Here is a 13,744-nt window from a genome sequence, read left to right on the forward strand (position 1 = left end):
TTCGTGTATGGCAGTCCGGGGTCAGGCCTCTGTCTCTGTTCCACCACCAAAGTGAGGCTCCAAGGATGGTAACGGCAGGTCATTCCAGCCAACACATGGAGGTTTTAAACTTAGACACTCACTCTCACTCTTAAATATATTTCTTTTCTATTTGCATACCATTCACTCAAGTAGGGTGGTAGAGTTGCTCAATATTCCTTTACACATTATATGTATTAAGTAATTGAGCGTTGATGATTACTCAACATTCTGCCATCAGCCACTTTTAGGGATAGGGAAAATTCCGGGAAAAAAAGGCCTTCTGCACAGTGACCTGAGAAGATCTATGTGCTCCCCTGTTTTATTTTTTTCAAGAACCAACACGTCAAAAAGAGCTAACATGTCTGGCTATTTTTAGGTGGATTGAGCCACTAAGTGCTAAAAAACATAGAAAAAGACATATAAACCAATAATGAAGGCATAATAAATATACTTTTAAACTGAAAATGGTAATTTTTATTGATTGACGCTAATATTAACATGTTCTCATGCACATGCACTTTTAAAAATCATTAACAAACCAAATAAGTGACAATTGATGTTACAAGATTTGGTTCAAGACTAGTTACAGTAATGTTACTAAAATATGCATGGTAAATTGGTGTAATATATTTTATTATAATTCAAATGTTCAAAATTATGTACACCATTGAAAATTCAAAACAAAAATTGTCCATGTTAAGCAATAGACAATTATATAAATCTTAAGTTTTGTTGTTATAATTGAAAAACTTAAATTTCTATGGTGCTCTTTCAGATATTGTTTTATGACTTATTTGTCATTAAAGTCCCATTAATTACTAAATAGGGTTAGTATTAATGACAAAATAATATCCTTTTCTTTTAATAGGCCTTTTAAATATATGTTTATACATACTTTCAAATTTAATTAAAATGTAGAAACGTGTTACAACATAGTTAATTGGGGGTTAACTTTCTTGCATGGACATGTGATTTCTTAAATAATTATAACAAATTGTAAGTACCTTTCCATAAAAAAAATTTTTTAATGTCTGCACGTTTTGTGTATTAATTATATTATAGATATTGCATTGAACAATAGCATTTAATAAATAAGTTCATTATGGAATATTCTCCTTTATATATAGTTTTATAAAGGTAATTTTTTTTCCTTTTTAAATACCAATCACATACAATAAATTTAGTTAAAGTACTCCTTTGACAAAAATTTTGTCACAATTCATTAAAAACAGCACTGTAACCTCTCTGATGAAAAAAACACAACTGCAATTTATGTACATAACTATTGTTATTTCATTATTTTTTAAAATGCTTCACAATCGTTTTCAAGTTTTAATACTATAAAAAAATATATTTATCCAATACACATTTATATTACAAAAGGCCTTATAACATGTAATACAATTTTGTTTACTTTTAGCAGTTAGTTGTACATATTAATAAACCAAGGAAATTATAGATGTATAAGGCCTTAAAACAGCCTCATTTTAACAACCTATTTCCTGACCAATACTTTTTTACTAGGAATGTACTCTGCTTTTAAAATCTAAGTATCGTTTTTAACGACTGCTAAACAAAGTTCCACATAAAAGAAAAATTATTCAAGTTTGTAGCTTAACAATTAAATTAATTTCTCAATGTGAGGTATATTTTTCTTTCTAATCGATAATCTATCACGTTTTGTAGTTGGTAACAGTAATCTAAATTATTGATTTATTTAACCAACTTTTTGTTAGTTTATAAAATAAAACAGTTATCAAAATATATTCAAGTTTGTATTAAAGAGCAATACAAAAAATATATCATCTTCAAACGAAAGTGTTTTAGACATAACTTACAGAATGCATATATAAAAGCACTTTACTTCACAGTCTATAGTAGCATGGTGATCCCATTTGAGAAAGTCTAGCAAAAATTAAATTATGCTTGTAACTATAAAAACAAAATCCTTCAAATTAAGTAGCACAACTTTTAACAATTTATTTGAAATGTTTCAAGGAATGATTTCACAACAATTTCAAATAATTAATAACAAATGCTTTGTATAACATATAAATACATGTAAAAATAAATTATGACTTAAAAAAAAAACTTTTTTCTAAAACACAACACGAATGTTGAAAATCCCAAATGGTTCCACCAAATATCTATTTCATTTGAGAATTAGGTTTATATTTTATCCAAAATCTACAACTTCAAGGTTTAGGCAAACCTAGTTTAGAAACCTAATGGACATTTTCTGTTCGACGTCTGTTCTTTCTAGGGCTTTACAAAATTCATCGAACGATATCATTTGATCACCGTTCTGATCAGCTTCGAGAATTGTTCTTTCAGCAATCGATGTGAGCTGTTCCTCACTGAAATCGAAAACTTTGCATAAATCAAACTTAGTTTAATTTTTGAATATAACTCTTAAAACAAAACAGAAAAACAACATATAACTAACCTTATGTTGGCTCCAACCATCATGTGCAACACAGCTAACAACTCATCTCGTGATATAAGATCATCATTGTCAAGATCATACATCTTGAAAGCAACTAAAAGCAAACATTAAATAATTACATTTAAATTAACAATTTAATTTTATAGCTTAAATAATATTACACTTTTTCCATAGCCCAATAAAGAATTTACTTATATCAAAATACAATAAACTATACAAATATATATCCCTCCTCAAAGCACACCTGAGGAAATAAGCAAAGAAGAATTACAGAAAGTGCACAGCTGCCTTAAGGGTAATAGATTTTATTTTTAGGTCACAGTGAAAAAAAAGGGAGATTATCGTCACTTGTCAGTGACACTGGGGAAAAAAATTAGATGATGTAGCTTGGGTATTTCCAATCACCTGTCATTAGTATTCTGGTCAGTCAGACCTGTTTCGCATTTTTGCCATGAAAATGGCAAAATTAAACAGACCAAAATAATCAGAAATGACCAATTTTCTCGAGGATTTAACATTTCGGTGTTGTTATAACTTTCTATCCAGCATTAAACATACTAATCGTATATTTAGAAATTAGTAAGATTGAAGTGCACATGCGTTGGGTTAAGTTAAATTAGGGTTAGGGACAGGTTAGGTTAGGTTAAAAAAACATACTCATGATTCATTGTTTTTCTATGAAACAGAGAAAATATGAGAGTGTGAAGCTCAAGTTTTCAATTCATATAAGTTTTCCAAATTGAAATCGAAGAAATATCAGATAAATTATCACTTTTTGTGTTTTATTTAAACGCTTGCACCCTCATTTGTAATTTTATCGGCTAGTTCGTTCACATCCTCTCTCATTCATTACCTTATTGTTTCTTTCCAAATTATCAGAGAAAGTATACAAGTACAATGCGCTTAACGCTACCTCGTTAGGGATTAGAGGTTTCCTCCTGGCAAGGGGTCTAGTCAACAAAGAGGTTGGTAGGGCTGAAGGAGGGTTTCCGGATATGCGGAAACCCCTGGATCTCAGGTTATCTCAGGCCCAACTCAAAATTAGGCCTGCCACAACCGAATGTGGGGAAAATGTCCACAAATTAAGCCTCTCTTCCCATCCCAGTTCCTTGGGCTACTATAAAAAGAGAAGGTTGGAAAAAGTGAGAATCAAATGTCAGGAGACTGGACACAGTAGGGCTCAGGACAGAGAGTTCATGTTGGTCCCCACTTTGGCCAACATGTCACCCTTTTTGTTGCCTCTATGGCCCGAGTGCCCAGGGACCCATACTAGGGTCGGATTATCAGTGTCACTGACTTCCTTCAGGGCCTCGTTGCAGTTTCAAACATTCTTTGCCTTCACCTCGCATGAGGCTAGGGCCTTTAGTGCTGCCTGGTTGTCAGAGAAGATGTCTATCTTCTGGGAAAGTATACCTAGCCTTTTTATTTCCTTCGTGCAGTGTTCAAACACTATGATTTCAGACAGTGAAAATCACAGAAAAAGTTTTAAAAAATCAAATGTCAGCCTAACAGCCCAAATGAAACATTAAAAAATGAGCCGAGTTAGTGTCTCAAATGCAGAGTCAGCTAATCAAGGTACTTAAGACAAAAAAATAATGGACAAGTATTTAAGACCATGACCAGGGACGAGCCAAGTTGGAAGAAATTAAGGAACGCCAATCAATTAGAATGGCCTTAACGAGAGTTCCCCGATGGTTTATAAAACAGGAGCTCAAATGGAGGGTTCAAATTAAAGGACTCAAGCATGGCAACTCAAGGTAGATGAGAAAAACCCCAGGGCAACCAGGGAAGTAGAGGAAGTAGGAAGCAAATATTTGATATTAGATTCAAGAAGTTGATGCTGGCAAGTTTTAACTTGGGCGATTCATTTCTCTGTTTGTGTACATGATTTTTAAGATTTTTTAAAAATATTGTGTTTTTTGTAATGTTTATTTTTAACATAATTAACGAAAAAGAAATATAAATTTGTTGTATAGTAGTACTTACATTTTAATTTCTGTTCCCTCGAATTAAGCCTGTTATCTGTCATTTGTTTTATAGGCCTGAAACAGGCTAAGACTTGCATAAACTGTCGAAAATTTACTCTGTCATTTCCACTCTCATCGAAAAAGGCATGCACAATTCTTTCACCAAGTGGGTTGATTGCTAGCTCTGGAATCCTTAGAAAATCATCTCTGCTAAGTGTACCGCAGTCCCCTCTGTCCAAACTTGTAAATCTGCTATATAGCCTTTCAATTTGGTTTGGTGTAACTAAAACATTATACAGAAAACATTACATTTAAATTTCAAACGCAGATATGTTTCTAAATATGTAAAGTATTTTTTATAAAGCACTACAATAAAAATGTCTAAATAATACAATGATATACTATTAATGTTGTGAGAGACTCTCACGCCGCGGTCGTGGGTTCGATTCCCACCGTTGCCCCTGGCCCTTTTTTCACAATAACCCCCCCAAATTTGAACACACATATACGAATTGTCACATGGCTAATATGCATAGTTCATAACGCAAAAAAAAAAAAAAAAAATGGGGTTTTTGATGACCCCCATTAAGATATTAACGAGTTGATATTTGGCAATAAATCAAAAGCGATTTTTGAATTGAAGTGATTAATAATACTTACATATTTACTTTTTACTGCATAATGAACATTATAACAATATATTACAATTAATTAAGGTTTTTAGTTGAGATAAAAAAGTCAATGGCACGAGCGGGATTCGAACCCACGATCTTCAGCTAGATACGCCGCTGCTCTACCACTTGAGCTATCGTGACCTCGATCCACTTGGACACCAACTTCCCATCTCAACCCCACCTTTTTTAAATTTTCCCTCCTTTTTTGCCATTTTTCTTTTCCCTTTAGATAGCTCAAGTGGTAGAGCAGCGGTGTATCTCGCCGAAGATCGTGGGTTCGAATCCCGCTCGTGCCACTGACTTTTTTATCTCAACTAAAAACCTTAATTAATTGTAATATATTCATTGGTCAAGCGGACCACGAAATTAGTGAATTATAACAATAACACAATTACCAAATTTTCTAATATTTTTAAGCTAGGATTTACTTCCCAAGGCCATACCCAACTTTTCCCAAGTGATAAAGTTTTTGGCAAGTGGAATGTTGTTAATAAATAAATTGAGAAAATTTGGCCAATGCATCATTAGTCAAAGCATACGATCAACTCGGTGATATTTTTAATTTATGTACATTTTTTACAAACCAGCTCATGTTTCTAAAAATAATTCCAAAATACGAAGCAATAAGGGTGCTACACATCTAATGAATTAATCAATAACCACTCATGAATATTCAAAGAGTAGTTATTAATATTTATTTGGGGTACCTTGACTATTTGTATCATTGAATTCATAATTCATAGTTACTTTTAAGAGAGAAAAAAATTATGTGGACACACATTGGATNTTTTTTTTTTTTTTTACGAGGGTTCGCAAAAGCAGAGATCATATAAACCCTCAGGGTGCCAGTGTTTTGAAAAAAAAAAGCCCTTTTGTAAATATGTCCGGTTCGAATGCAGGGCCACTGGATTCGAACCCGGGACCTTTACCTTACAGTGATGAGCGCCATGTCTAGGCCTAAACCGTTGCGGTCACCGAAGCCCTACTAAATTTATTTTATATTAGAAGTTGAAGACTTAACAACAATTATTTTATATAATTCATTGTTTGTTTCTTCAGAATAAATTTTAAACTATCCTAAAATTCAGATTTAATAAAAAATCTTGGGTGCCAGGACACAAAGGAGTTCTAAGTAATGAAAACCAGACAAACTGGCCATAGGAGGATTTGCAAGACCATATACATATATATATGCCTAGAACCTTGGGATAACAAGATAAAGCATAGAATCCTCCATCCCAGAATGTGTCTACAAAAAACAAAAGTGGATGAACTCCTGAGGTACCAGACACAGCAAACTCATGATTAAAAAATCCCACCAAAACTGGCAATCACATTGCTATAGGACAAGGTAAAGTGGCATCTGAGAACATATTTACATAACATTCACTAATTTCATGGTCCACTTGACCAATTAATATATTACAATTAATTAAGATTTTTAGTTGAGATAAAAAAAGTCAACGGCACAGGCGGGATTCGAACCCACGATCTTCAACCTACCTACCTAAGTACCTCAAAAAGGTGGGGTTGAGATGGGAAGTTAGTGTCCGAGTGGATCGAGGTCACGATAGCTTAAGTGGTAGAGCAGCGGCATATCTAGCCGAAGATCATGGGTTCGAATCCCGCTCGTGCCAGTGACTTTTGTATCTCAACTAAAAACCTTAATTAATTGTAATATTTACATAACATTGGCATAATGATGTGGGTTTGGTTAGGAATGGTTAAGCTAGAGCAGGATTACAGTTAGGGAAGGGTTAGGTAAGGTAAGGTTAGGGTTAGTGTTAGAGTTTAGAACTGGCTACCTATTCATAATTAAACTTTTTTCTGTGAAGTGTGAGTACAAAGTTTGAGTTTTCAGTAATACTATGTATGTGCTTTTACTCGATTCTCCTTGTATACATATTTCAACAAGGTAGGTTTAGCAGTGTTTCCAGTGAAACTGACAAGGTTGTTTTCATTGCCATTGGGATACATACATGCAAGGCTGCTAAATTCGAACCCAGGACCTTAACCTTACAGTAATGAACACTATGTCAACATTCACTAGTTTTTGTGGTCCAATTGATATGACCAATTGATGAATTGACCAATTAATATCTTTCTATTAATTAGTTGAGATTAATAAGCCAGTGATTAATAGATAATGTTTTTAGTTGAGATAAAAAAGTCAGTGTCACGAGTGGGATTTGAAACCATGACCTTCGGCTAGATACGCCACTGCTCTACCACTTGGGCTATCGTGACTTCGATCCACTCAGACACTATGTCAACACCTAAACCGTTGCGGCCAACAACACCCTCAGTTACCAGTCTTTGCATTCTTGTTTTGGTTACATTTTGGTTTAGTGTTACAATACATGTGGTTGGTGTAGTTACAACTTGGTTTTGCTTAGCTTTGGTCCATCAGATTAGTGAGCCATATGATAATTAGGGTCTTATTGCGTCCTTATATAGCCAATAGGCCATTTTCTGTTTTAATCCCCACGATTTGCCTAGTTCTTCTGGTGCTTAGCAATATTTTGCTTTTTGTTATGATGTACTGCAGGTGAGGGTTCTAGGCTAATGCTAATCAAAGGTTGTTCCTACGTATGTAACCTCATTTTTTAACGGCACCATTTCATTAAAGAAGGCTTGTATTTCTATATTTCCTAGTAAATGCAATTAGTGTGGTTTTTGAGGGGTTTGCTTTAAATGATTTTTGCTCTACCATGATGAGTTTTCTTTGTGTGAGCTCTTTTAATATGTAGGCAAATTTTCCTTTAGTGTAATGTCATCTGCACATCCTTGGGTACAGATTCCGCTTTTATTTAGTTCGTTTATGCCTTTTAACCTTAAAACCTTATTTCAATTTCTTTGAGTCAATTCCAATGATAAAATAAAACTTCGATTAATGAATAGCACACTTCTCATTTGATCCATATTACATCACTTGATTAGTTCTTATTTGACATTTTTTTCTCGTGAACGAACAATGGCCTGAAAAACAGCATATGTTCTTTTCCAACTCCAATGAAGACAATGTCAATTATGCCTTTTATATTAGAAATTATGGTGTTTTTTGTATGAAAAATTATTTGTGTATTATTGAATGTACTTGTTTATTCAAACGTTGATACTGGCACTGGTACGTGACAAAAGAAATCGTACAGACTTATCAACTTACAGCCGGTTTCCTCTTCTATTTCTGCGATTTCCTCCTCTCTCAAAAGCAAAGAAGAACGATTTCCCATTTTCCTCGATACTGGTTCCGCCGCTGGACCTCTTTCAAGATTTCAAAACTTCGACGACTAACTTTCAAAACGGCAATGGTTTTCTAAACGGAAATCAAAAATTCACAGTCCAGTATGATAAAACACTTCCTGTTCCAGCAATTTTTACTTTTGTATTGTTAAATACATATGAATAATCAAATGTACCTTACTCGAAGAAGGAGTGTAATTTCATAAGACAGATAACCCGCAGATAAGAATTGAAACGGTTCAGTCCGAATGAACAATAAAGTAGGAATGAGCTGTTCAAGAACGAACAGGGAACAAGGCTAAATGAACGATATCATTCTCCACCCTGACGGCCACTCGACTTACCACTCCACCCGCCAATTCTACTTGAACCACCTCATTTCAAAATATATATTATAATAATTTTGTTTATAATTTTTATATTAACATGGATTTTCTTTAAACTTGTCTTTCTTATATTTATATAACTTTTTTTATAAAAAAATTTTCCGTTTTTTTTTCATTATTTTTCATTAATTTTTTCTGCTTTTTGGTTATTTACATCCATTATCAGCACCTTATTTTTTTAATAAAAAAATTTAAACTTTTCGTTGTAGCCGCATGGATGCAAAATGGTCATATTTCTTTTATTTCTTATGATGGGTGTAAATTCCCAAAATGTCCAAAAATTTAATCTGTATATATAAAAGTGATGTATGTGTTTTAATGAACTAACACTGAACCAATTTTGATGAAATGACACTGTTTTTATTAGTGCCGAGCTAGTTTATTTTGGGCAAATGGGCATACAATAAATAATGGGTCAGGATAACAATATATATATATAACTAAATATAATAGTAATACTATTAACAATAATAATACTAATAAAATATGGCTAGTCTGACTCCATTATTATTATTATTATTAATTTTTAAGGGCGTTTTAACGGCTAAGGTCATTTCACGCCCTAACATCCAAACCTTCTATCTTAGGTTAGCTATATCTCTTCTGAGTGCTATAAAGCTCTGACTCCAAACATTCACTCGTAATCTTATTTATCCTATTGCCATCCAAGCTTTAATTTTTCTTTTTAAAATTCTTAATTCGGAAGGCCAAATGCATACAAAATTCCCATTTTAAATTGCATAAAATTTAATAAATTTATAAAATTTATTTCTGTTTCTTTTTTTAATTAGAATTGTGAATTTTGTTCCATAATTTAAAAATTCCCCGTAGGCTTGTATGGCTAATAATAATAATAATAATGGAGTCAGACTAGCAACAGTCTCAGCATGAGTATTGGCTCATCCTTATCCTTTTATTCTTCCATTCAAATATGATACATAAACTAATTCTACATAACAATAATAAGAAACAAAACACAATAACATTTCTTTATCTTTATCTTCTTTTTTTTTGTTTTGGAGGGAGCTATTTTTCTTATTTAAATTGCGATTTTGCATTATTTATTATTATTATTATTATTATTATTATTAGCCATACAAGCCTATGGGAAATGTTTAAATTATAGAACAAAAATTCACAATTCTAATTAAAAAAAGAAACAAATAAATTTTATATGTAATTTAAAATGGGATTTTTAATGGGCAATAGGATAAATTAGTTTACGAGTGAAAGTTTGGAGTCAGAGCTTTATAGCACTCAGAAGGGATACATATAGCTAACCTAAGAGAGAAGGTTTGGATGTTAGGGCGTGAAATGACCTTAGTCGTTAAAACGCCCTTAAAAATTAATAATAATAATAAAAACAAATAACAATTGTTATTATCTCCCTGGCAATGAAGGGTTACAAACCTAGTGTAAAAACAAAACAGAAAATTTAAAAAAAAATGGAACATTTTTTTATACAAAGACTCACAAACTATCAATTTTGTTTATATTTTTAGAGACCTTTTTATTATTAATAATTTATAGATTATCATATATTATCATACATCTTAATTATCTGAGGAAACAGTTCTGCTTGTCATATCACATTACAGATGTAAAATTTACTATCAGAAATTTCTTTGGAAAAATTAGTCATTGACAAAAAATATTTAATATTTTATTTCTTTTTTGTAATAAAGGCTGCGACCTTATTGGTCGTTAAGCCTCAAGTCTATACAAGTCAGCGGTGGAGCCCGGCCCCATCAGAGCGAAGCCCTTGCAAACCCTGGTGCAGTGGCAGCCCCAGGCTTGGAAAGAAGGAACCAAACAACTAATGCTTTTATATTAATATCTAGTCACCATCGACACCTCCTCCAAGCTCGGTGGAGATTCCTTGATCTCAGAGTCCGAGGATGCACCGCTGAATCCAGCCCAAAACCGACCAGCACCCAAGGCCCCGTATGGGCGTTGCCACAAATGAGTCACGTCCCACTGCCAACATGGGGCACCAGCAGAGGAAAGAAATTGAAGAAGAAAATATAAAGAAATATTTTTATACAAAAATTACAACAAAAAAAAAACCAAAAAAAAAAACAACCTTATTAAAGAATGAATTAAATATTTTATAACACCTTGTATTTTCCAAATCATTTCAAAATTGATGTAAAACATATGTACATGCTACTCACAAGGGTTAACACATAGTTAAATGCATAGTAAATCTAGCCATAAATGACAGTGATTACAATTACAATGAAAGATAAAATTACTTATTTACAAAATTAAATATACTCCTGTACAATAAAGCATATGTATACAAAATGAATCAATATGACAATTAAACAGAGATCACGTTGGTCACCAATTGTTGTGTCTAATTATGTCATTCCAGATTAAAGAGCACAATGATTAGTGAATGATTAAGATTAAAAGCAAACGTTGATAGAAATAAACAAAACACACATTAACATCCCCCTTCAAGGGAAAAAGCTGGAGGGGATCGATTATACAAGCCCGCTCAAAAGGATTCAATGCCAACAGCGAGTACAGCAAATGGAGGAAGACATCTCACATAGGGATACTCTATCCACTTCGATCCAGGGTACTTCTGGTCAACCTCCCACATGCAAAGGCCGCACCGGCCACATTATGTAGGAGGTTTAACACGGAGGGCCTGGATGAATAGTGTTTAGCACAAGAAATAGCTGCACACTAATACCGGAACTATGTGTGCAATCCTAAAAGCAAAGACTGCATACAGAGAAAGAAGATGGCTAACCTGCTCGGCCTACTTACCGAGAGAGGAGCTGCGCCCACCCTAGTTGCTGGAAGACATCATGAAGTACTCCAGGAAACAAAACATGAAACTAGTCATGGAATGTGATACAAATGCTCACCACATTATATGGGGAAGTACTGACATCAACAACTGAGGTGAGTCCTTATCAGATTACCTTACTGGTGATATGTTAAATATTGCTAACATAGGCACAGTACCCACCTTCATCACCCGATGTAGTCATAAAGTCTTAGACCTGACCATTACTTTCCAAGGGCTGATGAAAATATCTTAAACTGAAATGTATCCATGTAGCCATTATCAAATTCTGATCACAGGCACATCAGATTTGATCTGAACACATCCTCTCTCTCATAGAAACAACATACAGGAACCCCAGGATAGGGTACAAAAGAACAATCCTAACAGGGGGGGGGTAAATAAGGAATTTAGAAACAGGGAGGGCCTAGAAATTTCTGTAACCAACGCCATACTAGGCTCCTTCACTGAAAATTGCATGGAAAAAAAGAAGGCTAAATCAACTTAAAACAGTCTGGTGGAACAAACACCTAGACGTCTGAGATCTCAAAGTCCTTACTTTATTCAACCAAGCCAAGGCCCTTAATCAATGGCATACATTCAGAAATGCCTTGACTCAGTACAACAAAGAAATGCAAAAAGCTAAACAGGACTCGTGGCAGAGATTTTGGGAGGAAATCACAGAAACACCACAATGTGCCCGCATACACAGAACCATAGCCAAGAATGGTGCAGGGAGGCAAATAAGCTTCCTCATGAAGACAGATGGAAGCTTGATACAAACGGAAGAAGAAACACTCTCTCAACTGATTAAAAATCACATCCCAGGAGCAGAAACAATCCACGAAGAAGTACTCATTGAGCACTCAAAACTAAAAGACCCACAAAAGAAGAGTGTAAGGAGGTGGCAACCATAATACAACCTAAAGCCAGAAGCTGGGCACTTGAGAAGCTTAGCCATACAACGTGCCAGGAGTAGACAGGATCTACACAGTGTTACTACAAAAAGGTCAAGAGATCCTCATGCCTTACTTAATGAGAATATTCAGAGCCTGCCTAGTGTGGAGCTACATTCCTAAAAGATGGCGAGAGATACGAGTGGTGTACATATCAAAAGTAGGACGACCCATCGACTAACAGTCCAACTCGTACAGACCTATCAATCTCACATTATTCTGGTAAAAACATTAGAAAGACTGGTAGAGAACCATATTCAAGAGACAGCACTGAAGAATAAACCTCTCAGTGAGCAACAATTTGCATACCAACCAGGCAGATCCACAGTCCCTGGATAACCTGTGTAAACACATAACCAAGTCCATAAACGAAAGGAGATAGCAGTTACACTCTTCATGGATATAGAGGGAACTTGTAACAACGCAACAACAGCCTCTTTACATTAATCAATCAAAAACAGGGGAGTCTCAGAAAAAATCTGCCAATGGGCTGAAGAGGGCCTAAGGAACGGATAATCACATCAACCATGCGCGATGCGACCTTCCGGGCTAGGAGAGACAGGGGATTCTCTCACCCCTACTGCAGACGACACTGGTAGATAAACTCCTACAATCATTGGAACAAGAAGGCTTCTTCGATCTAGGCTATGCCTTGCTGTAATGGTAAAGGCCATGGATTACATCGTGATGGATTGTATGCTATCCGTTAAACCCCCCTCCACCTCCAAAAAAAAAAAAAAAAAAATAAGATTTTTTCAATAGTATATGATTGCATTATTTAGACATTTTTATTGTAGTTGCTTAATAAAAAATACTTTACGTACTTAGAAACATATCTGCGTTTGAAATTTAAATGTAATGTTTTCTGTATAATGTTATAGTTACACCAAACCAAATTGAAAGGCTATATAGCAGATTTACAAGTTTGGACAGAGGGGACTGCGGTACACTTAGCAGAGATGATTTTCTAAGGATTCCAGAGCTAGCAATCAACCCACTTGGTGAAAGAATTGTGCATGCCTTTTTCGATGAGAGTGAAAATGACAGAGTAAATTTTCGACAGTTTATGCAAGTCTTAGCCTGTTTCAGGCCTATAAAACAAATGACAGATAACAGGCTTAATTCGAGGGAACAGAAATTAAAATGTAAGTACTACTATACAACAAATTTACATTTCTTTTTCGTTAAAAAATCTTTTTAAAATCGTTTTAAAAAATCTTAAAAATCATGTACTTAAACAGAGAAATG

The 13,744-nt window shown here is 34.2% G+C and overlaps 1 protein-coding gene across 2 annotated transcripts; it reads right to left on the reverse strand.

Moving 5' to 3' along the window:
* Positions 1-1,774: 1,774 nt before the first annotated feature.
* LOC106665404 (calcineurin B homologous protein 1) lies at positions 1,775-8,636 on the reverse strand. 2 transcript variants are annotated; one of them, XM_014391815.2, is made up of 5 exons: positions 8,528-8,636; positions 8,275-8,424; positions 4,454-4,717; positions 2,468-2,561; positions 1,775-2,378 (listed from the first exon to the last, which is right to left on the reverse strand). In XM_014391815.2, exons 2-5 carry the CDS (start codon positions 8,339-8,341, stop codon positions 2,234-2,236), a joined length of 570 nt encoding a protein of 189 aa, XP_014247301.1. In that variant the 5' UTR covers positions 8,342-8,424; positions 8,528-8,636; the 3' UTR covers positions 1,775-2,233. The 2 variants fall into 2 exon arrangements, with proteins under 2 accessions (XP_014247301.1, XP_014247302.1); XM_014391816.2 differs by having other exon boundaries at positions 8,533-8,612.
* Between the last annotated feature and the right edge of the window lie 5,108 nt (positions 8,637-13,744).

Source organism: Cimex lectularius, unplaced genomic scaffold, assembly GCF_000648675.2.
Source record: "Cimex lectularius strain Harlan isolate CLEC.00 unplaced genomic scaffold, Clec_2.1 scaffold41, whole genome shotgun sequence".
Classification (NCBI taxonomy): domain Eukaryota; kingdom Metazoa; phylum Arthropoda; class Insecta; order Hemiptera; family Cimicidae; genus Cimex; species Cimex lectularius.

Bases quoted from the DNA above. Each gene is read 5' to 3' on its own strand.
- LOC106665404 (XM_014391815.2), bottom strand. From the start codon at position 8,341: ATGGGAAATCGTTCTTCTTTGCTTTTGAGAGAGGAGGAAATCGCAGAA. The intron at 2,562-4,453 runs GTAAGTACTACT...GTTTGCTTTTAG, and splicing joins GAGGGAACAGAAATTAAAAT to TTGCTTTCAAGATGTATGAT. The intron at 2,379-2,467 runs GTTAGTTATATG...TTTCGATTTCAG, and splicing joins ATGGTTGGAGCCAACATAAG to TGAGGAACAGCTCACATCGA.